General features: G+C 37.5%; 4 protein-coding genes and 1 long non-coding RNA gene across 11 annotated transcripts; 3 read left to right on the top strand and 2 right to left on the bottom strand.

Annotated features, from left to right (window-relative positions):
- Positions 1 to 595: 595 nt before the first annotated feature.
- Acat1 (Acetyl-CoA acetyltransferase 1) lies at positions 596 to 6356 on the bottom strand. 2 transcript variants are annotated; one of them, XM_070658981.1, is made up of 11 exons: positions 6239 to 6356; positions 6117 to 6158; positions 5773 to 6029; positions 5399 to 5545; positions 5215 to 5329; positions 4704 to 4897; positions 4322 to 4612; positions 4041 to 4229; positions 3795 to 3952; positions 3604 to 3720; positions 596 to 3153 (listed from the first exon to the last, which is right to left on the bottom strand). In XM_070658981.1, exons 3-11 carry the CDS (start codon positions 5797 to 5799, stop codon positions 2865 to 2867), a joined length of 1527 nt encoding a protein of 508 aa, XP_070515082.1. In that variant the 5' UTR covers positions 5800 to 6029; positions 6117 to 6158; positions 6239 to 6356; the 3' UTR covers positions 596 to 2864. The 2 variants fall into 2 exon arrangements, with proteins under 2 accessions (XP_070515082.1, XP_070515083.1); XM_070658982.1 differs by lacking the exon at positions 596 to 3153 and having other exon boundaries at positions 3242 to 3720.
- On the top strand, positions 6354 to 10869 carry Diap2 (Death-associated inhibitor of apoptosis 2). The gene is made up of 9 exons (XM_070658977.1): positions 6354 to 6468; positions 6546 to 7107; positions 7266 to 7386; positions 7491 to 7682; positions 7767 to 7945; positions 8032 to 8310; positions 8452 to 8594; positions 8683 to 8852; positions 9143 to 10869. The coding sequence occupies exons 1-9, from the start codon at positions 6449 to 6451 to the stop codon at positions 9331 to 9333; spliced, it is 1857 nt and encodes a 618-aa protein (XP_070515078.1). The 5' UTR covers positions 6354 to 6448; the 3' UTR covers positions 9334 to 10869.
- A 105-nt stretch (positions 10870 to 10974) lies between these two features.
- LOC139103888 (death-associated inhibitor of apoptosis 1-like) lies at positions 10975 to 16804 on the top strand. Of its 3 annotated transcripts, none has more exons than XM_070658987.1 (2): positions 10975 to 11840; positions 14449 to 16804. In XM_070658987.1, exon 2 carries the CDS (start codon positions 14483 to 14485, stop codon positions 15380 to 15382), a length of 900 nt encoding a protein of 299 aa, XP_070515088.1. In that variant the 5' UTR covers positions 10975 to 11840; positions 14449 to 14482; the 3' UTR covers positions 15383 to 16804. The 3 variants fall into 3 exon arrangements, with proteins under 3 accessions (XP_070515088.1, XP_070515089.1, XP_070515090.1); XM_070658988.1 differs by lacking the exon at positions 10975 to 11840 and adding an exon at positions 13255 to 13838; XM_070658989.1 differs by lacking the exon at positions 10975 to 11840 and adding an exon at positions 13859 to 14365.
- A 1887-nt stretch (positions 16805 to 18691) lies between these two features.
- On the bottom strand, positions 18692 to 22861 carry LOC139103894 (uncharacterized). Of its 3 annotated transcripts, XR_011545963.1 has the most exons (5): positions 22743 to 22861; positions 22470 to 22617; positions 21769 to 22248; positions 19441 to 21512; positions 18692 to 19320 (listed from the first exon to the last, which is right to left on the bottom strand). It is a non-coding gene; the product is annotated as an uncharacterized lncRNA (long non-coding RNA). The 3 variants fall into 3 exon arrangements; XR_011545962.1 differs by having other exon boundaries at positions 22470 to 22840; XR_011545964.1 differs by lacking the exons at positions 21769 to 22248; positions 22470 to 22617; positions 22743 to 22861 and having other exon boundaries at positions 19441 to 20833; positions 21264 to 21760.
- Positions 20265 to 25747, top strand: LOC139103886 (baculoviral IAP repeat-containing protein 8-like). 2 transcript variants are annotated; one of them, XM_070658985.1, is made up of 3 exons: positions 20265 to 20404; positions 24406 to 25218; positions 25354 to 25747. In XM_070658985.1, the coding sequence occupies exons 2-3, from the start codon at positions 24436 to 24438 to the stop codon at positions 25705 to 25707; spliced, it is 1137 nt and encodes a 378-aa protein (XP_070515086.1). In that variant the 5' UTR covers positions 20265 to 20404; positions 24406 to 24435; the 3' UTR covers positions 25708 to 25747. The 2 variants fall into 2 exon arrangements, with proteins under 2 accessions (XP_070515086.1, XP_070515085.1); XM_070658984.1 differs by lacking the exon at positions 20265 to 20404 and adding an exon at positions 23316 to 23934.
- The last annotated feature ends 500 nt before the right edge of the window (positions 25748 to 26247 follow it).

The raw sequence follows: 26247 nt of genomic DNA, 5'->3' as shown, positions 1-26247 counted from the left end.
TCCGCGAAGAGGTCGAATCGCGCAATCCGACGAATGAGCGAGAGTCACTCTCGCCGTTAGCGTACGTGCACCCACTTGAATAATCTATTTATATGTACCTTCGTGTCACTCCCGACGCCAGAGGTGGTCACGTTCCGCGGCAGGAAATCCGCGTGGCCGATTCGTAGTGCCGGGCCGAGTCAGCGGGCATTTGTCGCCGGAAAAGAGCCGATGAATCTCGCCGTCGTCGTCGCCGTTTGGTCCGCTCGATCCGCCGTGAAAAACGCGCGCACACACACCCGCACGCGGACACGATAATTTACGGGTTCAAATCACGGTCATTCCACTCGCACGCGACCTTGTTCGAGAATTATACAAAAAAACACGGCGATGTGACAACGGGCGTGCAGTTTTCGCGTCCATTCCCGCGTAGCGCCCCCTCTCGTTCGCCACCCGCTCCTTCTTTTCTGTCTCCGGGTGCAGAAGACCGGCGGCGTCCCTCTCTCTCTCTCTCTCTCTCTCTCTCTCGATCGTGAGGTCCCGTCGGTCCGAGCGCGTCGCCTTTATCGTCGCGGGGGCTCCAAACAGGATCTCTCAGGTCCTCTTCTCGTATGTCTTTCGTTCCCTGTTGCTGGCCCGTACTCTTCGCACGAAATCTTTCGAGAATCGCCCGTGGCGACCGACGCAACCGCACTCGTCGGCCACCGGCGTCCAAATATACTGCCGACTAGCTTCGCGCCGCGCCACCGCTTCACGGGTCAACTTCAGACGGCACGGATGGCCAACTTCGCGCTGCCGCTTTCGAGGGCCTTGTCGTCGCGGCGACAACGAACGTTTGCCGTGAACAGCGCCCGACGACAATCGCGGACGCGGTCGCGCGGAACGTCAACGAAGGAGGCGCGATCGATTGACTCGCGCGCTAGATCGTCGATCCGACCCAGGTCGGGAGACCTTTCTCGGTTCGATTCGCATTCGCCACGCTTACCTCTAACGCAACAAAACCGGGTCGGGCAAGCGGTGATTCACGTCGGTGGGGCCCTCGCGGTCGCAATGAATTTTACTGCGCGCTCCTCGGCCCGATTCCCAGTCGTGGCGACGCGAAGGACAATTGGCCGGCCTGATTGATAAATAATCGAAGTCGGGACATAACATTCACTTCACTCCGGCAGTCATTTCGGAAACTCCCGATATGATTTCTCCGTAAAAAGAAAAAAGCCTCGCGATCGTCTTTTTCCCCCTTTCCCCCCCCCCCTTTCCCGACGCGGGAATAAAATCGTTTTCTCGCGTTTCTTTCACTTTTCTTTCGGCGATATTTCATCCGCGCGCGAGATGAAAATTCCAAAACGCACTCGCGAAGACGAGACGTAACCCTTGATCGTCCCTTCGTCCAGCGCGATTCACTGCAAGAATGACTTCTCGCTTCTTACCTTTCGCTCTTCCCCTCGCACACTTGTTTACTCTCCTTCGTCGATTGGCTCCCCTCCGCCCTCCTCACCGCCACTTTCAGACTTCACCTTCGAGCCTTTTCCTCCCCCGTCGCGCCTCTCTCACTCATTTTCGTGCTTCGCTCGCGAAAGTCCTTCTTCCACCACGCTCTTATCTCTTCTTTATCTGCCCGCGCGCTTTCTTTTGTCCCTTTCCCGGCCTGTCGCAACGAGCGCGTGCCACGTAACCGCTCTATGGGTTTTTAAGACGAGCACTTCACGGTGCCCGCGTAAGGCACGCACTGAAAGAGAACGAGCCGCCGACGCGAGCAACGGGCTGCAAGTTTACGTACGTGCGTCCGTTCACCAATTCAACCGCCGATCTACGCACCCACACGCGCGCGCAGACCAAATGGCGGAAGGGGAGAAATAGAGAGAGAAAGAGAGAGAGAGACCGTCCAGCAGAGAAATGGAGGCGAGAGTGAGCGAGCGGCAAGAAAGCGGCGGAGAGAGAAAGAGAGATGCGACGATTGAAAGAAGGAAACAGACGATGGCGATGAGGAAGGGAAAGAGGGTTGGAACAATTTTCTTACCTGTTTATTTCTTCTTTTTTTCTTTTTCTTTCTTGCAAGTAAAGCAAACGATTGGGGACGATCGCAAAAATCGAATATATTCCAGTCGAATGTATATAGTCCTCCACGGTGTCTTTGAGTTATTAATTATTAATTACAAAGTATCGATTGATGTTCATAAGAATCTCGCCGTCCGCCGTAGACAAAAAGTTTAGTGCGAGCAAAAAAAAAAAATGGGAAGGAATAAAAGAGTCGAGGGAAGATGAATCATATTAATAACATGGATCGGTCATCTACCTTGCAAACATATATTCCTTCGTATATGAACGTCGTTGGACGTAGCTCAAGTGTTAATCTAGCCATAAAATTACGACGGAAATTAAATTTAGATAACGAAGATGATTAATAAACGAAAATAATTATGCGAGAAGAAGCGGAATTTTGAATAAAAAATGAAATATGTTAATTAATTATAATTAGATCAGTTTGTTCGTTTATTTAATTTTAAATAATCATAAATTATATTATTCAATAAGAATTGATTTTTCTTTCTAAAACGAGGATAATCGGTTCCTTTTTTTCGGTATTAAATACAATTAACGATATTTTACTATAATTATGATTTTATGAAAAATTACACTAAAGCAGTATATAATTCTTATCACATTTTAATTGCGACGCATATATAAAATTGATAGATTTATATATGGATGATAATAGTTGTTTTCTATTTGCACCGAAGCTCAGATAATTCTCACTTGTGACATTTATATCTTTGTTGCTTAATAAACGTTGGAGGGAAATAAAATGATGTCAGAAATGAGAACTCCAAGTTTTGGTGTAAATGGAAAGTAACTAATACAAGCTTTAGCATCAAGCAGCTAACTTGTCAACGTATGCGTTGATTTTTCCTTGAAACCAATTCATCAAGCCTCCTTTCTAACAAGTCGACGTCTAACCGATGTTTACAGAGATATTGGCCTTCTAAAAAAAGGACTGGTATATCGTATCTGTACAATTTGAAATAGCATTCGTTTCCTCGTGCAGTGATGTCAACCTCTTCCAATTGATAACGATCGGCAAAACGTATACGCAAATCACTTTTTAAAACATCGCAAAGCGGACACGGATTTTTTGTATACAACGTTAATTTGGGCGGTGACGATATCGGATGATACCTAAAAATAACGAGCTTCCTCTTTTAAGAAATCATTATGACATTTTATAGTTATAAATATGTAAAAAGATTGGTAACATCCACCGAACTGCCAATGTAAAAAAATTTATTTTCATATATTAACATAATGAAGTATACAACGTAACAAGATCTCTGCTTCGAGCATAATAGAGTAAATACGTAATAAAAAATATGTTTTCATCAAGATATTTCTAGATGCTAGTTTAAAGATTATTTTATATGTACATATATATCGTAGAAAAATGTAAAATACTAACTAAGAATCTTATTTATACAAACAAGAAAAGATATAAAACTTTTTTTTTTATAATATTGTTTTAACAGTTTTATAGTATAAAAATAATAATTTTTTCTTTTTCACGTTATTGATAATCAAGATAGATTGCTCGGTTCGTGAAAATTGAAATAGTATGAATGATTTGCAACTTACAATTTCTCAATTAGAATTGATGACGCACCCCCACCACCATTGCAAATCGATGCAACACCTTTTTCTCCAGCTTTAAGAGCGTGCACTAAATGTACTATGATACGTGCTCCCGACATTCTGCAAAAGTCATATTCATTTTTGAAATATATATTAAAGTATTACAAATAATGAAATCTATTAAAATAATTTACCCTATAGGATGTCCAAGCGATACGGCACCACCGTGAACATTCACCTTGGCAGGATCAATGTCGAGTAATTTTTGATTTGCCACGACCACCACGCTAAATGCTTCATTGATTTCCCATAGTGCTATATCGTTCTTATTAACTCCAGCATTTTGAAGTAGCTAAATATATATAAATATATAAATAAAAAATTATTGACTTATTTCTATTAAAAAATGAAATATATCTAGTTGTAAGTGAACAACTCACCGATGGCACGGCAAGAGCCGGTGCGATCGGAAAATCTATAGGATCCGTTGCCGCATCCTGAAACGCGACGACTCTTGCCAGTGGCTTAAGGTTCAGTCTTTGAGCAACGTCGCTGGTCATTAAAATTAAAGCAGCGGCACCATCATTTAGCGTCGATGCATTTCCAGCAGTTACCGTACCATTCTCTTTCTGTATATAAATAAGAGTATGTAAATAACATATGTATAGTAAAAAACAGAGTTTTATTCATTTCATATAAATAAATCGGCAATTGCTCTTACCTGGAAAACTGTGCTCAATTTGCCAAACTTTTCAAAATTAACTCTTTTGTACTCTTCGTCTGCAGTAAAACTTACGTCAGGCTTGCCTTTCTTTTGAGGCACGCTGACAGAGACGAGTTCATTTTTAAATACATTATTATCATAAGCTGCTGCACTGCGTTTATAACTGTTGATAGCATATTCATCTTGTTGCTGACGAGTAATATTAAGCTTTTTAGCTGTATTTTCGGCACAGTTACCCATATGACATTTATTATAAACATCAGTTAGTCCATCAAACACAATGCCATCCTGTTTTTAATATAAATGTAATAAATCTTTTGTTCTATATACATATGTACGTACAGACTTATATATATTAAATAGAAAAAATATACCGAACCTGCAATTTTACCCCACCATATGGCGTTTCACCACGTGCTAAATAATATGGCACATTAGACATAGATTCCATACCACCAGCTAAAATAATTTCTTGATGACCACACTGTAAAGATTGAGAAGCCAGCATGACGCTTTTCATGCCACTCGCACAAACTTTATTGACTGTCGTGCATATTGTTGATTTTGGAAGACCTAATAACAAACGTATTCTTCTCTTACGGCCGATCTACATTACTGTAGTGAGCTTGAAGCCGTAAGAAATTAGTCAATCATATTAGATAATTCTCTTGAAATTTCTAATATAATTGGATAATTTCTTAAAGCTTACTACAGTAATGTTGATCAGGCCTTAACATTTTATACAAAATAAAGTACATATGCAAAATTTAATATACAAGATTAGTATGATGATAAACAGTTTTATAAAATAGAACCATCTCTTTTAGTATTGTTCCAAAATTGGTAAAATATTATAACAAATCACAAAAAAAATTATTTTTTTTAAAGACCTGCAAATAATGCAGCCTGTCTTGCTGGAGCTTGACCCACAAAACCTTGACAAACATTGCCCAAATAAACTTCTTTAACTTGTTCTTTGGCAATACCAGCTCTTTCAATAGCTGCCTAAAAAAAGAAAATAATAATAATCTACTATTTATAACTTTAACAATAAATATCCACATCAATCCTTACTTCAACAGCTACTGCCCCAAGCTTGGTCGCTGACATACTTGATAAAGACCCAAGAAACGAACCCATTGGAGTACGCACAGCACTGACTATTACAACATCATTTAATTTCACTTTAGAACTGTACAAGCGTCTATACACCAAGTTCATCTAAAAAAAAGGAAAAAAAAATTTTAATACACACGTTTAATTAATCTCAGAAGTTTACGATAAATAATTTAATTTTTTTTTGTTGAAAATAATTAAATATTAAATTATTTGATGTATGCACTACGTGCATAAAGCAATAAATATGTTTTATAACCACACTTTAAAAAAAAATCAAATATATATTAAAGTACGTAATTAAATATATGTTTTAATTAACTGTTACTTACTTTAGTCAATCTCGTTATCGTTTCCATAATGAACAAGATTAAACCAGAAAGAAATATCCTATTTTGCAGTTTGGATCTGTCAGTAGCAAGCAGTGACAATGATATCTTTTATAGGTTAGGTATTATCGTACATCACCTTTGCCCTCTTCGCATATATATAAATTTCTGACGTCTTTATTCCTATTACGCGCAGTCTTTATTGCACCATTTCTCCTTTCTCAAGATCAACAAACATACCAAATATTAATATTGTCGAGCTGCAATTAAAATTTTAGGTCTTTTTTATGCTAATAAATTTTCTGTTTACATGGAAAAGAAAAGTAATCCAGATTTGAACATATTACTTTGAATTTTGAGAGATGCATTAAAAGTTTGTTGTTTTCAGCCTGTAAAAAAAAACAAATATGGAAGTAAAAAATGTATTTCCTTATTATTTTAAAAGTTATTAATTTTTTAAAATCTGTACTTGGAAGAATGGTTTACTCCAACGATGAAATTTAATTAACCTCCACATGCGGTCGCGCATGCGCACCTCCCAAGGCTCCGGAGCGCTTCCTTGCCTGTTTACGTCATATCTTCTCGCCTTCTCGGCGCGTATTGGGAAGATCCTATCAATATTATATTATACACCATATATGTTAGACGGAAAAAGAAGAAATGACCTTTGCATATTTTGATGCTGCTCGATAGTCGGAGGTATTTGATTTGCTTTACTTGCTCGAAACCCGTCGCATAATTCAATAGACTGTTATAGACAGCTTATTATAATTCAGTGATATCACCCATCGCGCAACAGATCAATTTGCCACGAGATGCTTTGTTAATGTAGGCGATAATCCTGATTTCGTGAGGATGAATGTCGAGGAACAGAGGCTCAGGACGTTTCGCGAGTGGCCGGCGAACGCCGCGATCGATCCTGCTCGGCTCGCGAAGGCAGGATTTTACTACACTGGGCACATCCTGGAAGTGCAGTGTTTTCTATGCGGCATAAGGATATCTGATTGGAATTATGGTGACCAAGCTATAGTCCGTCACCGACAGGAATCGCCCAACTGTCCTTTTGTTCTTGCTCCAAATAGCACATGTAATGTGCCTTTGGTACCAGTATCAGCTAATACCGCAGAATCAGCATTGCATCGCCAATCACCAGATCCGCAGCAATCTAGTAGTATCGAAAACAATCAGAGTGCACCTCAGACACTGTCAAGTCCATTGAGGGAATATAGTACTTTTCCGCAAAGACTACAGTCATTTAAAAGTTGGCCAATAAATAATATTGTCCATCCAGAGCAGCTAGCCTTAGCTGGATTTTACTATCTTCAAAATGAGGATATGGTAAAAAAAAAGTTACTATGATATGTGTATTAATGAAAATTCGTGATTACATTATCATTTTGATGTAAATTGCATGTCATATATTTGTAAAGAGTGAAACTCTATGTTTATTATCTAATAATATTTTATGCTTGCATAACGTTTTGTACAAATAACAGGTGGAATGCGCATTTTGCAGAGGTATTCTAATGAATTGGAAACCTGGCGATGATCCAGACTGTGCGCACAGAATGAGTTTTCCAAATTGTGATTTTTACATGAGACAGGATCCAGAAGATGGTATATTATTATTTTAATAATGATTTGTACACATAAATATCTAATTTTGCTTTAATAAGACATATATTACATTTGTGTTTCAATTACTGATTATATTTTGATAGATGTATTAGGTCTAGTCAGGGTAATACCCGAGGGTGTGACGAACATGACGGAATTAGGAATACAAAGACATAAAGCACCTCAAAGGCCAGAATATGCAACGTATGAAAAAAGATTACAGACTTTTATAGGATGGCCAGCACACCTGAATCAGACTCCTGAAATGTTAGCTGAGGCAGGATTCTATTATGGCGGTCAGAATTATATTTATTTTTTTACATTATTATATTTTTTTACAAGATGTGGTCATTAATTTTAATCTTATTCATTTAATGTAGGATATGAAGATCAAGTTAGATGTTTTCATTGCGATGGTGGACTGCGACGATGGCAACCAACAGACGATGTATGGGTAGAGCACGCACGATGGTTTACGCGTTGTGGTTTTGTAAATCTCGTGCGTGGACCTGAATTTGTCAAATATTGTGTTAATCATAGAACTCCTTTAGATTTATCGGTAATTATAGTTATTTTTTTATTATTTTGTACATTATACTTTAATTATACATTGTTATATTATTTTTAACATTTTGTTATGTACAGTTGATTACCGGTGTGTCAGAAGATAATAATGCTCCAGAATCTTCAGTAGGATCTCTTTCTTCGACTTCACAATCTAATGAATCGAATATGGTAACATCTGTCGCAGATAGCGTAGCAAATTCAGTTGTCTCTTTTCCCACGGTTTCACAAACTAACGAATCAGATACGACGGTAGATGTCACAGAATCTACTGTTGCATCTCTTTCGACAGTTTTACAACCGAGCATACCGATAACGAATGCAGAGGTTGAAAAACTCTTAGAGACACCTCCAGCCAAAGTAAGAATTATTTATATTATAAGTTACCTTTACACAAATTAAAAGAAGTTATATTTTTGTCATAATAGTTTGGTTGATTAAATATTAAAGTAATATTGACGAAAATGTTAATAATAAAATTAATTAATGTCGTTTTAATAGGCTGCTCTTGAAATCGGGTTGCATGTAGGTAGAGTAAAGAGAGCTTTAAAGAAAAGAATGGAGAGATTCGGCAAACCGTACGTGGACGTTGTACAACTCGTACAAGATGTTTTACACGATCAAGTTATGGAAGAGGATAATAGGTATGTAAAGAAACACAGTAGATACATATAATTGAAAAGAATTGAATCGTTGAAGCATCATTAAGAATATATTTTTTTTTTTTTTTAGGATTGACAACAGTACTTCTAACTCGCCAACCTCGGAATTGAATAACTTATTTAATCAAGTCACTATGCAAATGACTAATAATTCTACAAATAAAAATAGTACCCAAGAACCTGACGCATTTGAGCAAGAAACTCACGAGAAGAGTAAAATAGAAGAATTAGATGATCTTAGTAAGTAATAGATAAATAATATACATTATTATTTAGTATTATATGAGATTTATGAAGTTAATTACAGGTCACTTTTCTACGAATTATTTTCATTTTTATTGTGCACTATCACGGCTTAAGATACTTTTGTTATCAATGTAAATTTATTTCCGAGATTAACTGACAAGATTTCTTAATTCAATGTTCTTTTGTTTGAAAGATATCTATAAAGTTATCCTTTATGCCCTTTACAAACATACGTATATTAATAAGTTCCAAATTTTTTACATTTGCGTCGTATTGTTTTTCAGTATCATTACGAGAAGAAAATAGAAAATTGAAGGAAGCTCGTTTATGCAAAGTTTGCATGGATCACGAACTAGCCATAGTATTTTTACCTTGTGGACATTTAGCAACATGCAACAACTGTGCACCGGCTCTTGCCAACTGCCCGTTATGTAGATTGGGCATTCGTGCTTACGTCCGTATATTTTTGTCTTAAATTAAACATATATAATATATATATACATATATATACATATATATATATATATATATATATATATATATATATATATATATATATATAATTCCAGTGCCAGATTATATGCGATTTAAGATTCGCAATTCGTTATTTGCTATGAAATTCATAGAGATAACAACAAAACATTACGGGTTAAACAATTAATGATGATTTGCAATTAATTTCAGTAACATTATACGAACGACATATCACAGCTTGCCAACAGGCAATACTAAAAGATACTGGCAAACTAAGTGTCAGCAATTCTATTATCAATTGTAAATAATGAATGGCAAATCATAGATCGCGAGTAACTTAGAGTTAGCTTAAGATAGATAGATAGGATAGATAGATAGATAGATAGATAGATAGATAGATCACGAAAAATGTGACAAAGATGAAAACTACTAGGAAATCAAATTTAAAGCCGTTCTTTCTTTTAAAGCATTTATGTTAATGTATATTTTATTAGGTATATATTAATTATAAATGCAGAAAAGTATAAAAAAAAAATTGCCAAATCAATAATAATTGCAACTACATAGACTTGACACTATCGACCTATAATTGTTCTTTGTGCATTAACAATTTTAACAGATTTACAGATGAACGCCATTGTTGTTCAATAATTAACAAACTCCGTACAATATTGCTTTATTATTAAATTATTATTAAGATGATTGGTTTCATATATTTAATTATATTATTATAATATTAATACGTAAATATTATTCGTGTCAATATCTTCGTAATATGCGAGATACATGTATACAAGCGGAGGATATAATTTAGTCGATAAAATGCCAATCGATGATAGTGTTCATTCAAACGTAGTTATATTGATGATATGTATTAACGTGAAAATTTTTTGGCAAGACTTCATCTTTTAGAATTTTTAGATACAGAACTTAAGTTGCTTAAAACATTTATCGTGTTACAAAAGACACGTGCATAATCTTACTTAAGATTGATATGTCCCCACGTCTCGTCGCGATAAAGTGTATATTGTACATACACGAACATAATCTCCCTCCACTGATATATATTGCAGATGAAATAGCTAGTTATAGAAATCAGTGTGTTTGCCGAGGGTGAGTACAAACGACGTACCCAGTGATCGAATCGATAGACAGTTAAAATAATACAGACATCTGTGCTAATTTCTAGTCTTAATACTTAAGAGAGAAAGCTTATAAGAGTAGATGAGCTTAAGGAAGCGACCTCGGCCAGAAATCGTACCAAAGAAACGGACGAGTAACCCTCGTATTCGTGCAATTTTTCTTTTCGAGCGCAGATAAAGTTTAATGTAAATGTGATATCCACGGTGTCTACAAAGCAACCTTATTATATTAGCTGTACATAGATGAACTGTTATGTAGAATACATGAAAGAAAATATTTTATGTACAATTTTACGATGACCTGTAAACATTGCAGGATAGAGATCCGTCGTGCAGTCACACATGTCATGTATTCCACTTTTTAAAATATATATAATAGAATTTTTACGCACGAATCTGGCTTTAATTCGAAGATCGTTGTAGAACGTAGACAAAAGAATTTTTATCGAGTTACATTCTCAGACCTGATTACACTGCGACATTTAAAACATGTGCTCAGATAACCGTACCGATTACTCGTGGCTTCTGCTTAGATTATCCTGGACATCACGATTCTTATAATTGTCCTTAACGAATGTTCTATCTAAAAAAAAAACTTGGAGCATTTCAATTTTTTTATGTACAGTTTAATCATTTTTTCTTTCTTTTTTCTGAGAGAAACAAAAATTAATATTACAATTGTAAATTACAAGCTTAATGTGGAACAGCGTAAGATATGGCGCCGAAAATTCATTGAACCAAAGATGATAATCCCACCCTTAGGGCTTCAGGCTCCCGACAGTCCTCGCGATTAGGTCAGTAGCCAATACTGCTATCCCTTCTTGCCCTTCTACCGCCCTCCTACCGCGTTACCAACGGAGAAACGGTACTAAATTCGCACATCGTGCTCGCGATATAGCTCACTCTCTGAATATAGTTCCGAGTGTTCGTACTTTTTCCAGATTTCTGCACGTGCCGGTCGGGATTGGAAGTCCTTGTTTTTTGTTCATTCTTCCCAGCTTCTACTCTCTCTCTTCCATTATCCTGCTTCCCCTGGAAATAGCAAACCAAACAAACGACCCGGCTCTTCTTTCCGGCTCCCACTCGCGAGCCAGTCACTATCGTCGCGTCGCAGTGTGTCCGATCAAGCCGGGACGCGGATTTCGTTGGCCGAGCGTGTAACAACCGGCTGCGTAGCTTCACGCTGAAAGAGTCCTGATGGATACACCCGGGGTGCGGTCTGAAAAGGAATAAACGTCGCTGATCGATCAGGAGATTCACGTAAAGGCCGGTGTTCCAGTTTCCACCCGGAGGAGTTAATTGATTGCCGGCGCGAAAAAAACAGAAAGAAAGAGAGAGAGAGAGGCAACAACAGACGCTATCGATGGTAAGTCGCCGTGTTAAATGATAAGGAAGGGTAAACGGAGAAAGGAGTGGCAGGAGTGTTCCATAGAGATAAGATAACGACCCGCCTCCCCTCTTTTCCTCCCCTCGGTTGTAGTATATTTTTTTTTTTTTTTTTTTCCTCGTCGAGTCATTGCCGATAAAATTCTGTTGATTTCTGTGAATGATCGGCGTTCCGTGTCCCGATATCCTTATCTTTCTCTCTGTCATTGTGCGGCGTGATTAACATTCCGCTGCTGTTTTTCCTCATTTTCGCACGAGAATGGAGAATGGTAATCGTTTGAAAAGGATGTGAATAATTTGCGGACACGCACCGGCCGCGTCATGCGTGGCGCCGCCGCCGACGCGGCGCTCTTTCTCTTTTCGTACAAAGGCACAGCTTGGTACGCATAAAGTTCCCTTTCGCTCCCCGCGGCCCGTTTTGCCATTAACATCCTTCTCTTTCTCCTTCTACCCCGCCTTCGTTCGTACATTCCTTCCTTTTTCTTTTATTTTATTATTTTTCTATGTTAGTCACGCTTCTTTCTCTCGTGCCGGGGCCGGCAGACTTTTTGGGAAGGCCGTCCCGGCGCGATGATTCCACTCTGCGACGACGAGAGGCAGATGTGTCAGGTCTCGAAGGGATATCGTCTGCTAACGTCATTATCTTGGCCCTTCGGGGCAGCAGCTGACTGTCCGAAGGGCGGATCGATCCCTCGGCAAGCCCTAGTACGGCCTGCTTCTTTACTATATCATTGATCGCGTAAAAGTACAATGGATACGGTCGGTCGGTCTTTTTAAACATTCGCCGGTGATCCCCGCTCGCGAAATATTTCGTCACGATTTTGAGGAATTAGTGATTCCTTTTGTTTCTTTTTTTTTTGTCCTTTTCTTTGTCTTTTTCTGTTCTTTTTCTTTTTTTTTTTTTTTTTTTTTTTCCTGGCGAGTCGGTACAGAAATGTTTGGGCGATTGTAACGATAATGAGAAAACTCTATCGATATCCTATCTTATCTTAGCAATGTTTTTCAGCGTTTTTATCCTGGAGTGCCGGCAAAGATCGTTGGTGCACCAGCGTCAAACATCGGTATTGCTAGAATTCCTTCTATCGCATCCCCGACTTCCTACCGATCCTGCGGAGCAAGTCTTCTAAGTAGAAAGTCATCGGATAGAAAACGACGATGGAAAATACGCTTCAATGGGACTCTTATTTATTCTTCGATAATTTATCAGCGATACACCTTTGCAAGGATAAGCAGATAACGCAATCTTGAAATTTTATTAAAAAAAAAAAATAAAATAAAATAAATTATACATCAAGATTAATGCGTGACTTTTAAAATTATTAGAGGTCTTGTTATAAAAGTCCAATATGAAATCGTTTTTTCCATTGTTAAAAAAAAAAAAAAAAGATAGTGACTGCGTAGGATCTTTTTCTTTTTTTAATTAAAAATTATATTGAGTACTTAGCGGCTTTAACTTTATCTTTTGTTCGAGAGAAATAATACTGTCTACTTGTTAGATTAAATGTATAAAAATTTTTCGGTCGGACTAATCAGATTGAAATTAATACTTGTTGATTAGGTACCTTTAAATGCAATTCTTTAATTTGAATATGCAAATTGGCAAGTGTATAGACTAACGGTGTACAGTCATTGCGAAATAGCGAGATGATTACATAAATATGCTTTATAAAACATTTCATAGAATACTTATATAATCTTCCGCGGAAATCAACGCTATTAATATCACGTTTCAAATAAGTTTACAGAACGGCGATTAAAAAATGCATTTACTTCCGGGTATTCTTATCTTTTGTATGTTTAGCCTTCGGTAATTTTTCCTTATAACTTCCATAGTTACGAGAAAGACTCAGCAAAAACGGCGGGTGATAAAAAAAATATATATATATATATAATCGTGTAATAATTATTCGTCGTTGCAGTAATCAAGTGACCGCGAGCGAGCGAGCGCGAACAATAACTTTCGGATGAAAATTCGAAGGTAAATAGCGCGGAACGATAGCTTTGAGTGAACGTACATCCGTTAATTTGTATTATTTCCTTCTGAAATTGTACTACAATTTCAACACCGGAAGAATAAACGAGGCTGTGCGCGTCAGGGAAGCTGTGGAATGCGCTTTTTTTGTATTGAATCGCGTACAAAAGCGTGAGAAAGAGAGAGGTCGGGGTGGATAAGGGGCTCTTTCGATAAAACGAATATTTACACGTCCGTAGATAAATATATTCGCAGCTTGGTTCAATTTCGTCATTTGGATCTCAATGGTTTTCGTGACCGTCCTTCGAATACCACGATAATCTCGAGGAGAATGATTTTATTTTATTTATCTTTTCTACGTGGACTTCTACCGTTGCACGCGGACAATGTAAAAGAATTCGGTACCACCAACGTAGCTCGATTCATAAATCGGTATCATAGGTAGACTTGTAAACGAAACCTGCCCCCGTATAGCAAATTCAGGAAGAAAGGAAACATTTTCTTAACGAATGAAATAAGCTACATTAATTTAAGTAAATAAATAACAACTATAATTCCTCTTAAAAAGCTTTTCATTCTTGAAATTCGTGCGTGACACTGTCAATTTATTTTGCAGGTTTATGCGCGATTAGTTGTACCAAACAACAAAGATGATGGAATTGCATAGAATCGAACATGAGGATCTGGAAAAGCGATCGGGGTACAATCTACCCAGCGCAATGCCCGACGAAATGGATTATACGGATTACCGCTTTGAAATTGCAAGATTGGACTCCTACGACGGTTGGCCCGTATCGTTCATTGATCCTAAGAAACTTGCAGCCGCCGGGTTTTTCTACACCAAAGAGAAGGACGAAGTGAAATGCTTCGCGTGCACAATTAAGTTAAGCGGGTGGGAAGACGGCGATGATCCAATGGTGGAACATCAACGCTGGTCCGGAAGATGTAAAATGGTTCGCAATCTACCTTGCGGAAATGTACCGATCGGTGCTGATCCCAGCACAATTCCTAAAATGTCAAAATGCTTAGATACCTGCGGATTTTATGGCGTTAAGTACATGCCGTTCTCCGGCCCGGACAGAACCATCGAGCCCAGCTCCGAGAGAAATGACGATATCGAAATTTCAGTTTTCTGGGATGCCGAAAGGAATGTGAGCTTTAAAGCGAAATTATGCGACGTGATAGGTGCGAAGGAACCCACCTACGCTTCCTACGAGAGAAGATTACAGTCCTTTGCGACGTGGCCCGATACAAGGACTCCGAATAAAAAGGATTTAGCAGCCGCCGGTTTCTTCTATCTCAGCGGTCTTCTTCCAGCATCCGACGAAACAATGTGCTTTTACTGCGGAGGATGTTTGAAATCCTGGGAACCAACGGACGAGCCTGTGGCGGAGCATGTTAAGTGGTTCCCCAGATGCAAATTTATACAAAAGACAGAGGCGATGGAACAATTAAATAATAAACTTGCTTCGTGCACATCGTCCACAGATCAAACGGATTACGAGGCCTGCTCCACTAGTCAGAGTGTGACGGTAAGTGTTTCGAAATGATAAACGAAAAAGCATCTTTTGACTTTTTTCTTGACTGTATATATCATGAGTTTTTAAATTGGAACTTGCATAATACAGCTGTATTGTAGAAGAAGCGGCAGCTCATGTAAATATCTCGTTGTACGTGTGTCATCGTACGTGCGAAATATCGCCTCTGTATTAGACAATATGTACATAAGTTTATTTCATCAATCCCTATCGTAAAAATATTTATATTTAGACTTGTGCGGTATGCATAAAAACGATTTGACGATTCAATGAACGATATATTTCGTTATACATTTTAATGCATTAAAATGTTTATTTAAATTTAATTAAATATTTATATGTATTTATATATGTGAGATTGTAAACTGCGTGCGATATATTTTATCTTTATCAACTATCTATATTATATTATAAATGCAGTATTATAGCAAATAACATATATCTAATTCAAATATAATTACCTCATAATATATATTAGAAATTAATAAGTTATCTATTGTGATGGTCTACAATCAAAATATAAATAACAACACAAGGAAGAAATTCTTGTGATCTGATCTTCTAACTCAACTGTAATTCGAATATACGCTTTGCGATTTTTTTCTTTTTTCGTCAATTTATACAGATTCATTATTTATTTTTTATAACTTGATTCATAACTATCATGCATTATTTGTGGCACGCAATTTATTGAATTATTAAAAATTAAAGATTAAATTAGAGATAAGAAAGAGAGATATAAATAAGCAAATATAAGATTGAGATAAGACTAAAGATTAGAACCAGCATAAAAAGCCGTGTACCAAGGCCTTCGGTTAATTTACGAAATGTGTAAGCGCAAGTACTTGGAAGTCTTTTAAGAAAATCATCCAAAGCAAGCATGATCTATTAGAAATACATAAAAAATGTATGGTATTGCGTATACATAAGAAAAAAAAAGAAGCGTATTTCTACGATATCGTGAATAAATAAGATTAAATGCGTACATACATGAACGATTGCGATTATAACTTACGCGATAAATGGTAGATAATTAAACGTTTGTAGATTGTGTGGTTTTTTTTTTTTGCTTTTTTTTTGTTTAGTATTTTATTTCAAGTACTGCTTTGACCGTTTTTACTTATAGTAAAGTAACACGCTTATAAAAGGATACTATAGCAAGAAATGCGTAACAACACTTTAGCTTTTTGGACCGTGTCTTATCAGTTTCAAATAGGATAATTTATTATTGCATGATATTCCATACAGTGTATGCGGTCATCGTTTGTTAATGTTACGTGACGCAACGATGATACATCGCGCATTAGCTTTACATTGGATTTTGTAAACAGATACAGATGTGTAATACGTAGAAGAATGACGAACAATAATGAATAGCGAAATGTTGCAACATTTCCTGCGCAACGATCCGAAATAAAGCGCCGTTCTTCACGAGTCTCTTTAACCGTAAATGTAATTTACGTGTAACGTGTTGTATACAACATTAAGCCATTTGAAAACTGCGACTCAACATATTTTTAATCTCTCTGTTATTCTCTCGCTATTCGAAGAATGTGATTTTGTATGTTGTGATATATTAAATACGTAAGTATAAATGATATAACAATCGTATATTAAGTTAATCAAATAGTTTCTTGGCCGATATTGCATTCGTCGCTACGATCACGGTAAGGAAATCACATTAACAAATTCATGAATGATGGATAATGAATTATTCAACCGTGAAAAAGCATTAAAGAATGAATCTACGTTTTTTTTTTTCCTTCGTAATTCCGTTACATACTTTTCAAAGTAAAAAATTTTTTTCTTATTTTCTCGATACTCTGCGCGTCGAATCAATGGTTCCGTTTCAACCTAGACTAATTTATTTCTTTTTTTTCCAAATATTTTAGACCCTTTTGCTGCACTCCGTACGTTTCTTTCATCCGAGGTTTCGCCTGATAGTTTTCACATGTTTTGCACATTCCCTGTATAAATGCCACACAGTTTTATTCATTAAAAAAAAAAAAAAAATTAAAATAAAGAAAACTAACACAAAGAGATATGTGTATTCGGGTAGTGCTTCTTGGGACGCTGTTCTTAATACATAAATGCTATTTGAACGATGAATGAATCACTTCGAACGCCCAGGTCGATAGGCCGCCTTTTTAATTTCTTATTATTTCAAATTTGCCTTCACGAAGCACACGTGATAATTCGCGTTAACGAATACACAATGTAATAAATATCTTTTTATCGTTGGTGACAAACGTGCTTTGAGAAATACGAACCCGGGCAGTGACACGGACGTGATACATTCTGCCACCGAAGCTTTATTAGTGGCCTTTGGCCGATTAAGTAAGTTGATTCTTCTGGGAAGCGAGGTAATGAACACAAAGCGATTGATCAAGCAGGAACCAGCACGTTGTTATATATTTCAGTGCATATCCTTTCCCTTGTGTATATTTCTTCATTCATATTACACACGTGTGTATGTGTATGCGTGTGCGTGATTGCGCGTGAGAACTGGATGCTGCTCTGCGAAAGATCTTATCTCATGAAACGGCTTAGTAGCAACAAGGATACATAACGCAATGAATTACTTCCCGCACAGGCAAGTTTTTAGAAACAATACGGGTCTTAATTTTTGAACGTCATTAGTTGATAACGGGGATCATGGCAAAGTTAATATGTCTTGGTCATAATTTAGTCAGCATGACGTTAAATTGATATTAATTCGCCTTTCTGTTCTCCTTGAGTCAATAATGAAACTCATAAAGCGAATCGTTTTTTATAACGTAGACGTGATGACGTGATTTAGGGACAGTTTTTTCTGGTACCTCGAATTTAGTGTGTGGTATTATATAATAAATTAAAAAAAAGCGCCTTCCGAGAATCAGAATTGCGGTTAAGCAGTTTCGATATCCGTTGAATTTTTCTGATATATTTAGATATTTAACTGACAAGATAATTTTTGGAAATGTCATTCAAAGGTCATTCAAAGGCATTAAATGATAAGATAACGGATTACAAACCATTAATTCTTGCAAATCGCGAAACATCTGCGTGACATACGTGTTAAAATTCTTTGAAATCGTTCGCTCTCGAGTGAAAGAGTGAGAGAGAAAGAGCAAAAATGTCTAAGCTCCTAAAAAATTAGGCAATACCGAGAAGGTCTAATCTCGCTAACGTGAATCATGCAAATTTTAGTGGATGCTCCATGTTCTATTTAGAGAGAAAAAAAAAAAAACTACACTAAGCAAAATGAAAAAAAGGATAAGATAAGATTACGCTCAATAAAGGCTTCCTACCTTTTAAAAAATAAATCAATACAGGGTAACATACTGGAGCACAGTTCGCTAATATTTTACTATTACTATATTAATTATAATATATCATAAAAATATTTTTATACTAAGAACGAATGCATTCTTCGCTCAAAAATATTTTGTGTGTTAATTCTACTTCAAAATGGAAAGCATTGGGTGTTGGCTTTCGTCGAAAATTGCTGAGTGCATTCCCTAAAGGGAAACAATAAAAATTATTTGCCACTTAAACGATAGTTTAAGGATCGTCGAGAAGGACAGAGCTCGTATTTCTTTCTCTCTCGTTCTCTCAGTCTGTCTCAGCGCATTCCAACCGAGTAAAACCTGGCATGCGACCTTTCGCTGTGGCTCTCTTTTCTCACCATGCTACCTCGTTCATCGTCCAACGAAAGCTGCAGGGGACGGGATCAGTGCCGTAACTCTGTTCATATCCTGTGAGGTTAGTCATTCCATCTCCGGCATTCCAGAGCAAAGATCATTTGGCTTATTCATCTTTGATATTCAATTATATCTCTAGTATTCCAGGAAAGACTGCAAGAATGCAGTTTTTTTTCACATTCCAAGTTATCATATTAAATATCTTGATGAAATGCAACCTATTGTTATTAATCCAGGAAACGTTAACTTATCAGTTCAATTTTTCAACTGAAAAAAAAAAGAAAAAACCCCAATCATATTTCAGAAGAATATAAATTTTGCCTGAGCAAAATATAAAAAATTACAGCAACATAGATGAAAATAAAGGGAAGTGTAGGGTATAGTTACTTAATTATACAGTCGACATATTAAAATATCTATTGTGCACCACCCTCGTGTGTAAACCAGTTCTGTCATGGTAACTGAATATTATGTGTCCTCGTGAATTACAAAACACGTCTGGAACGGAACCTAAAAAAATTAAATTAAGATGAAAACAATATCATAATATATGATAAACACTTTATCATATCTTTCATAGATAAGGTAATATAAAAGAAATAATGTAAAAGACGTACATGTTACAACGATAGACGAAAGTAGCGCTAAAAAGTTAAGCTAAACAGTTAAGAGAGAGAAATAAATAATTGTGGAATATCTCCCTGTAAGAAAACGGTTAGGTACGTCCTGAGCCGCGAGGTTACGTGCTCGTTGGCAGCTGCGAGCGGAGCGAAGCGGATGCCAAACGGCGGGAGAGAGAGCGAGAAAAAACGAGAATGTTGTAAAAGCTGTTCTGGCGGGGCGACAGCAGCGATGGCACGGCGAGTTTCCATACTTTCCACAGGAGACGCAGGGCGGGGACGGAGCGGAGGGATCGCCCGTACTGCTCGCTGGCTTCCTTCGTGTTTGTTCGTATCCAATCGCGTGTGCTCGACGGCTAGTATTACGCTTGTGGTAGTTTGTAAGCGGCTGGACGCCATAGTGGTATAGTATACGCTGGCACGTTCGGTTACCACGCTGACTATAGTTGGGTCAAGTACGGTCGCTTTGTGCCGTGAGCTGCGAGCGAGCGCGTATCCTGTGAAACGTAGGTGCGTGTCGTGTGTAGTGAAGCCCGTCAATCCTTGCAAGCTTCGACAGGCGGACCATCGAAAACGGCAAGCCCAAGCTCGATACAACGACGTAACGCATCGTCCGCGACTCACGTCGCGATACGGAACGGTGTAATCGAGGGAACAAGACCAGAACTTGGGCGGAAGGGCGAGCGACGCGTCTCGCAACAACAATATCAGTCGTCCAAATCGATTTTCTGGTACGTTTTTCACCGTATCCATCGCATGCTTTTTAGCGAGACCGAGAAATGTCAAAGAACGCCTTGTCTTTCTCCTTCCGTCTCGTACCTCACGTTATCTGCCTGGAAGCCTCGCCATCTGTTTGTGCGTCTGTTTTCGCGCGAAAAGCGGAACGCCTTTAAGCTAAAATAAGAAAAAGGCTTGAATTAATTCAGATTTCTTAACATCGGATATTTGCGATGGCTAAGAAATACCTTGAGACATGCTCGTCTTGTTTTGTTTACTATGTCCTCTTCTATCCTCCTCCTCCTCCTTCTCCTCTTCCCCTCTTTGCCTCCCCTCTCTCTCTGTCTTTTTATCGGTACCTTTGACGCAGTGCTCGGCGGCGCCGTTTATTATCTAACATTGTTGGGCGGGTCTGCGCCCACTTGCGAAGGCTGACGTTGTAACTGAAATCATTAACGTGGGTGTAAAAAAAGAAAAATGGCAATGAGTGTTATAGAAATTTTTTTCACAGACAACTACTTGGAAACAAAGATGTTTTACTCTTTGCATATTTTAATGTCCTACGAGCCGCATTAAAGACAAAATAAATTCAAGTCGGTGAATTCGCGCTAAATAAAAGTGTCCTTTTAAAATCAATAGCATACAAATAGCGTTATAAATAAATAAATAAATGGCATTTATATTTCGGACATGTTATCTGATATTTTTGTTAATTTTTTATTAAACCGATGCTTAATGAGTCTCGGAAGCTAAACGGTAAAACCAAAATACGCTGAACGAATCGGAAAAACGCCGCTAGTAAAAATTTAAATGAAACTCGTAGTACTATTTCTAACAGGTAGTAAAATTTAATGCATGTGTATGTGAGAGTACCAGTTCCTTTATGCTCCTCACCCTTCGCTCTTGTCTCCTTTCTCTTTCTCCGTCTGGGTCTTAGCGCGTACTTTGAAGTAGCTCTCTCTATTCCACATTTTCTCTCACGGATTTGAGATTTTTGTCCCTAAACTATTGACCTCTTAAGGCTTTGTAACTCAAATCTGTACCGCCTTTGTATTGGGTTTCCAAGAAAAGCCCTTTCAGATAAACTATACCCACACATCTGAATCGAGCTATTCTTTCATTCTATTTTCAAGACGAGATAAGATTAATTACTATCATGCTTGTGGCCGTGCCTGATATCTGATAAGCCGCTTATCATTACAAAATCTTAAATAAAAGATAAACGATATTTAATCACGTAGATCATTCACTTTCAGGACTTTAATACAAGGGGATTCTTGCCAGACGTTCTACTTATTAAGCAATTACAGTTAGATGCATTAAAGTTTTTAATTATAATTTATTTTGAAATAAGTAGATAACGAATAACTTAACTCGCCTCTTTTTTTTTCCGAGTGCTTCCGTCCTTTTTTTTTTTGGTATTACATTCGATATTGGCGTCTGGCGAGAAATGATATATCAGATTAAGCGCCAGCAGCTTGGTCGACGTTGGCGGAATCGGTTGTCGGTCGGCCTTTCGATTGTACGTTTCCGTTGCGCCGTGTTGCCAGCTTTCTCGCGGCCGGGAATAATAAAGAAGACGCGAGAGAGTCCAAAGGAAACGGGGCTCTGCTCACTGATGTCATTTTGTACTTCCCTGGCTGATAAGTACATCCCTGTGTAGCACGCGTCTGTAGCATGAACGTGCCTCTTTGGTCATCTCGATGCGTCACTTGACGTATGATATATCATTGCAAAACGCTCCAGCACGGGCTTTGTATTTGGTTATCCGGCTGATCCGCGAATTTCATTCTCGCTCATGTCCAATTCCGACCAGATCGTCATTAAGCCAGGTGATTTTACCAAGAAGAACCTGGAACTTTTTATATATATCTTAAAACTAGAAGTCGAGTAGTAAATTTTGTTGTACAAACCAATTCTCAAACGTTCAAATTAGTTTTGAAGCTTCGAAAAGAATTCATGTTGATATCGAACCATATAGATCATGCAAATCCTTAAACTAAAGCCGTCCGAGTATTTAGGAGTATCTCGCTTTTTTTTTATATTTTTATTTTTTTTTTTTTTTCTGCGGTTTCTTACCCGAGAATGCCGCACCTTTTCGCCAACAAATAAGGAGCGGAAAGACGCCCTAGAGCGGGTATGTGGGCGATGTACGAAGGTTGAAGTCGTTGGTCGGCGTCATCAACATCGGACTCGTTACTTGGTACCGCAATAAATTCCTTCCAACCTAAAGTCACAAGTTGTGTACATTTTTAACCTTGATGTTATCGAATATCGAGCAAGGCTTGAGTACATTGTGTCGTTAGCTAAAATTCACTTAATATCGCCGCCATAATGGCCAAGGCGGATTACTTTTGTAGCGCAGCGTTCCGCCCGAGTCTCGCGAGCACTCCCGTGTGTCATGGTGACCGTAAGCGAGCGATTTCGAATACGAGACTGTATTAAATGCGCCCGACATGAATTCTTCGCTGATGAGGTCGTTGTTTTAGGGCTCTATCTAGACAAACTCCTCCTAAATGCATAAGCGAAGGCATGAAGAAATTGATTGGTCCATCGTCAAATACGTGTAAGACTTTGAACCTATCAATTTTCTTACACTTTTTTATACGTACGTGCACGCACTTGTGCAAATTTATCTGAATAGGTTTTTATCCTGCATAAGTAAATCGATAGGTGTATAAATAAATTATCGATAACTAGATAGATCTTCGATGCTCCTTACTTTCTTATTTGTGTAAAGTCGCAAATGGCTCCTCGAATACCTTTCGAGAAAGAATCTTATCTTTGAAAATTATCTTGAAGCTTCGATTATTCTCGGGATTCTACGGGGCTAGTAAATTTAAAGAGAGCTCTGCCGCGGCTCGAAACGGAGCCCAGGGCTTCGAAGTGAAACGGGGAGGATATGCAGGTTCGCCAGTCGATCCTACCGTTACAATTCACTTCGCGGGTACGCGGTGCGTTGTAATGTAATAAGACGAACAGAAATAGAGGCCGCGCGGTAGCGGCAACGTTGCATTCGATGACGTATGCATATATACCCGGTGTCGCGGATGACAGCTGCGTGAAATGCCCTGGGAACCCGAGGGGAGTAGAATTTCTTGCCGCTGCAAGACTTCCTGTGTAGATAAAACGTATCGACGTTATAAACTTGAGCGCTTTTCACAAACATACAGGATGATTCAGTAAACGAACAGATTAATTTTTACCGTAGGATGTCAGGTCACTGATTGCAAGGTATTGAAAGTTCTACAGTTTACGTCGCGATCGAATACTGTAAATTTTTAATGATTATTCTCGAAAACAGTCGATAACTTTTATCGCTTGCTCTGTCTACACCTTGAGGATCGTTTCGAAATCGAGTCTGTTTTTCTTCAGTCGGACTGGCTGCACTAGATCAAAGTTATCCTTCTTCCTTCGTATTAGGAGAAAAAATGAACGCTGCACGCAGTTCAGCTGAAAAGAACGAACTCGAGTTCAAGGTTCAATCATGGCGTCTTTAACGAAATCCGGTTTTGACCACGCTTTAGTAATATGTAGGCTAGATGTAAGTTTGCTCAACTCTTTTTTTCATTTCGTTGATGTAAATATGAAATATTTAGTATTAAAAACAAAAGAAAACATAATTTTGAAAATAACAATTGAAACTTGCATAGTGAATTTATTTGTTCTGGCACATGGTTAACCATGTGTTCGCCTTGACTCTAATATTTCACAAGACTGTTTATTAGTATTTTAATATTGTGCGTAATCTTCGATTATTGTTGTGAAATTAACGTTATTTATTAATTTTTTTTTCTTTAAATGCTGCAACTTTTCCGTTAACAAAATTTATACAGCAAATAATTTACAGAAGCTGTCTGTGATAAGCTACTTAGTTTATCTAAGCATGGTTATTAAAAAGAATTTTATACAATATCTGTAAAATATATATGCTAAAGTTTAAGTTCAAATAATTTTAATTTTAATTTTTTTTCTATGTTTTTACTAACATTTTATTTTTTTTTTTTTTTTACAGATTCAGATAAGTATCAAATTTACCTTCAAAATGACTACTGAACGCCTCGATATTTATACGCTTCCCCCAAATCGTTTACCACCACAATCGCCAATAATGGCTCACATATACATAGAAGAAGCAGATGAAGTTGATAGCGGTGACTATCGATTTGAGTCTGCTCGTTTAGAAAGCTTTAAAGACTGGCCATGTTTATGGATAAAACCAGAGGAACTTGCAGCTGCTGGATTTTATTATACTGGCGAAGACGACATGGTAAAATGTTTTGAATGTCAAATAGGAATAAGCAAATGGAAGGCAGATGACAATCCTATGGCCGATCATCAGAGATTCTCTGGAAGATGTAGATTTATTTGTAATATTCCATGTGGTAATGTGCCGATTGGTGCAGACCCTAACACGATTCCAGATGTACCTAAAGGAATGGATGTATGTGGGCCTTACAGCTCGATATATATGCCTTATTCTGGGCCGGACCATGAAGAAATAGAAGAAAAAGTTAATTGTACATTGATAGGAATGGCCTCAAGACCAAAACATCCTCGATATGCCAGTTATGCTGCTAGATTAGCTTCGTTTGATGGATGGCCTAAAGCACAAACTAAAGAATCATTAGCAACTGCTGGTTTTTATTATACGGGAAGTAAGGATCAAACAATGTGTTATCACTGTGGTGGAGGTTTAAATAATTGGGAGCCAGAGGATGATCCCTGGGTTGAACATGCTAAATGGTTTGAATATTGTCCCTATCTGATTTTAACTAAAGGGATGGAATTTGTAAGCAACATTACTAGGGGAACATATTTTGCAACAGTGAGTATATTAAAAAAAATATATATATATATTATGTTCACTATTAGCATTGTACAATATGTATATTTTTGTCCGTTAAAAAGAATTAATTAATTCAACTAAATGCAGAGTCATTAATCTCAATCTTTTTTTTAGGAAAACCTACCATCTGCACTTAATAAGTTGAATGAAAAACTTGATAAAGATACTGATACTGAAAGTATCGCTAGTGGAAGCTCTCAAAACTCAGTTAATTCTGAGGAAACTAGTATCACAGAAGTAAATGGTGGATCGGGTGAAGCCAGTAGTAGCGAGGAACAATCTGCCCAAGGTGACAAACCGTGCGATAAGGATGCGAGATTGTGCAAAATCTGCTTCAGTAGGGAAGTGCGAATTGTATTTATGCCATGTAGACATTTATTAGCGTGTGCGGAATGTACGAAAAATATGAAAATATGCTGCGTTTGTCGTAAACCTATTGAACGTACTGAACAAGTGTACATCCCATAGTGTCTTAATCTATGTAATAAATAATTGAACTATTACACAATTTTAATATCATTATAAAGACTGATACTTTGAAGTAAAGCTAAATGACATGACTCATATAGCATACCCATCAGCAGGTACAATAATAAAAGTCCGCTTATCTGGGACATTCTGTATATTATATATATTTCACATATAAATATAAAAACAATTATTTTACTTGTACAATAATTTTAAAATGCACTTGTAACTTTTTCCTTTTTATTCAAATCATTAAAATCGTAAAGTTAATGCTGCATTAAGGAAAGCTTTAATATAGCTTTAGTACTGCTTGTATCTGCTGATCTGTATGCTACATTAATCATATTTGGTTATACTCGTTTAAGTAAAATATAACAAACTGATCAGCAGGTACAAGTTAAACAGTGTTAAAGCTTTCGCTAATAAGACCTTAACTTTACGATATTTATAATCTGAATGAAAAAGATATTTTGTTGTTTCGTAATACAAAAATTAATTGTAAATGTATTTTGAAATTGTAGTACAACTAAAATAGAAGTT

Source organism: Cardiocondyla obscurior, linkage group LG07 (assembly GCF_019399895.1).
Source record: "Cardiocondyla obscurior isolate alpha-2009 linkage group LG07, Cobs3.1, whole genome shotgun sequence".
In the NCBI taxonomy this organism is placed as follows: domain Eukaryota; kingdom Metazoa; phylum Arthropoda; class Insecta; order Hymenoptera; family Formicidae; genus Cardiocondyla; species Cardiocondyla obscurior.
This window is presented reverse-complemented; position numbering and strand designations above follow the sequence as displayed.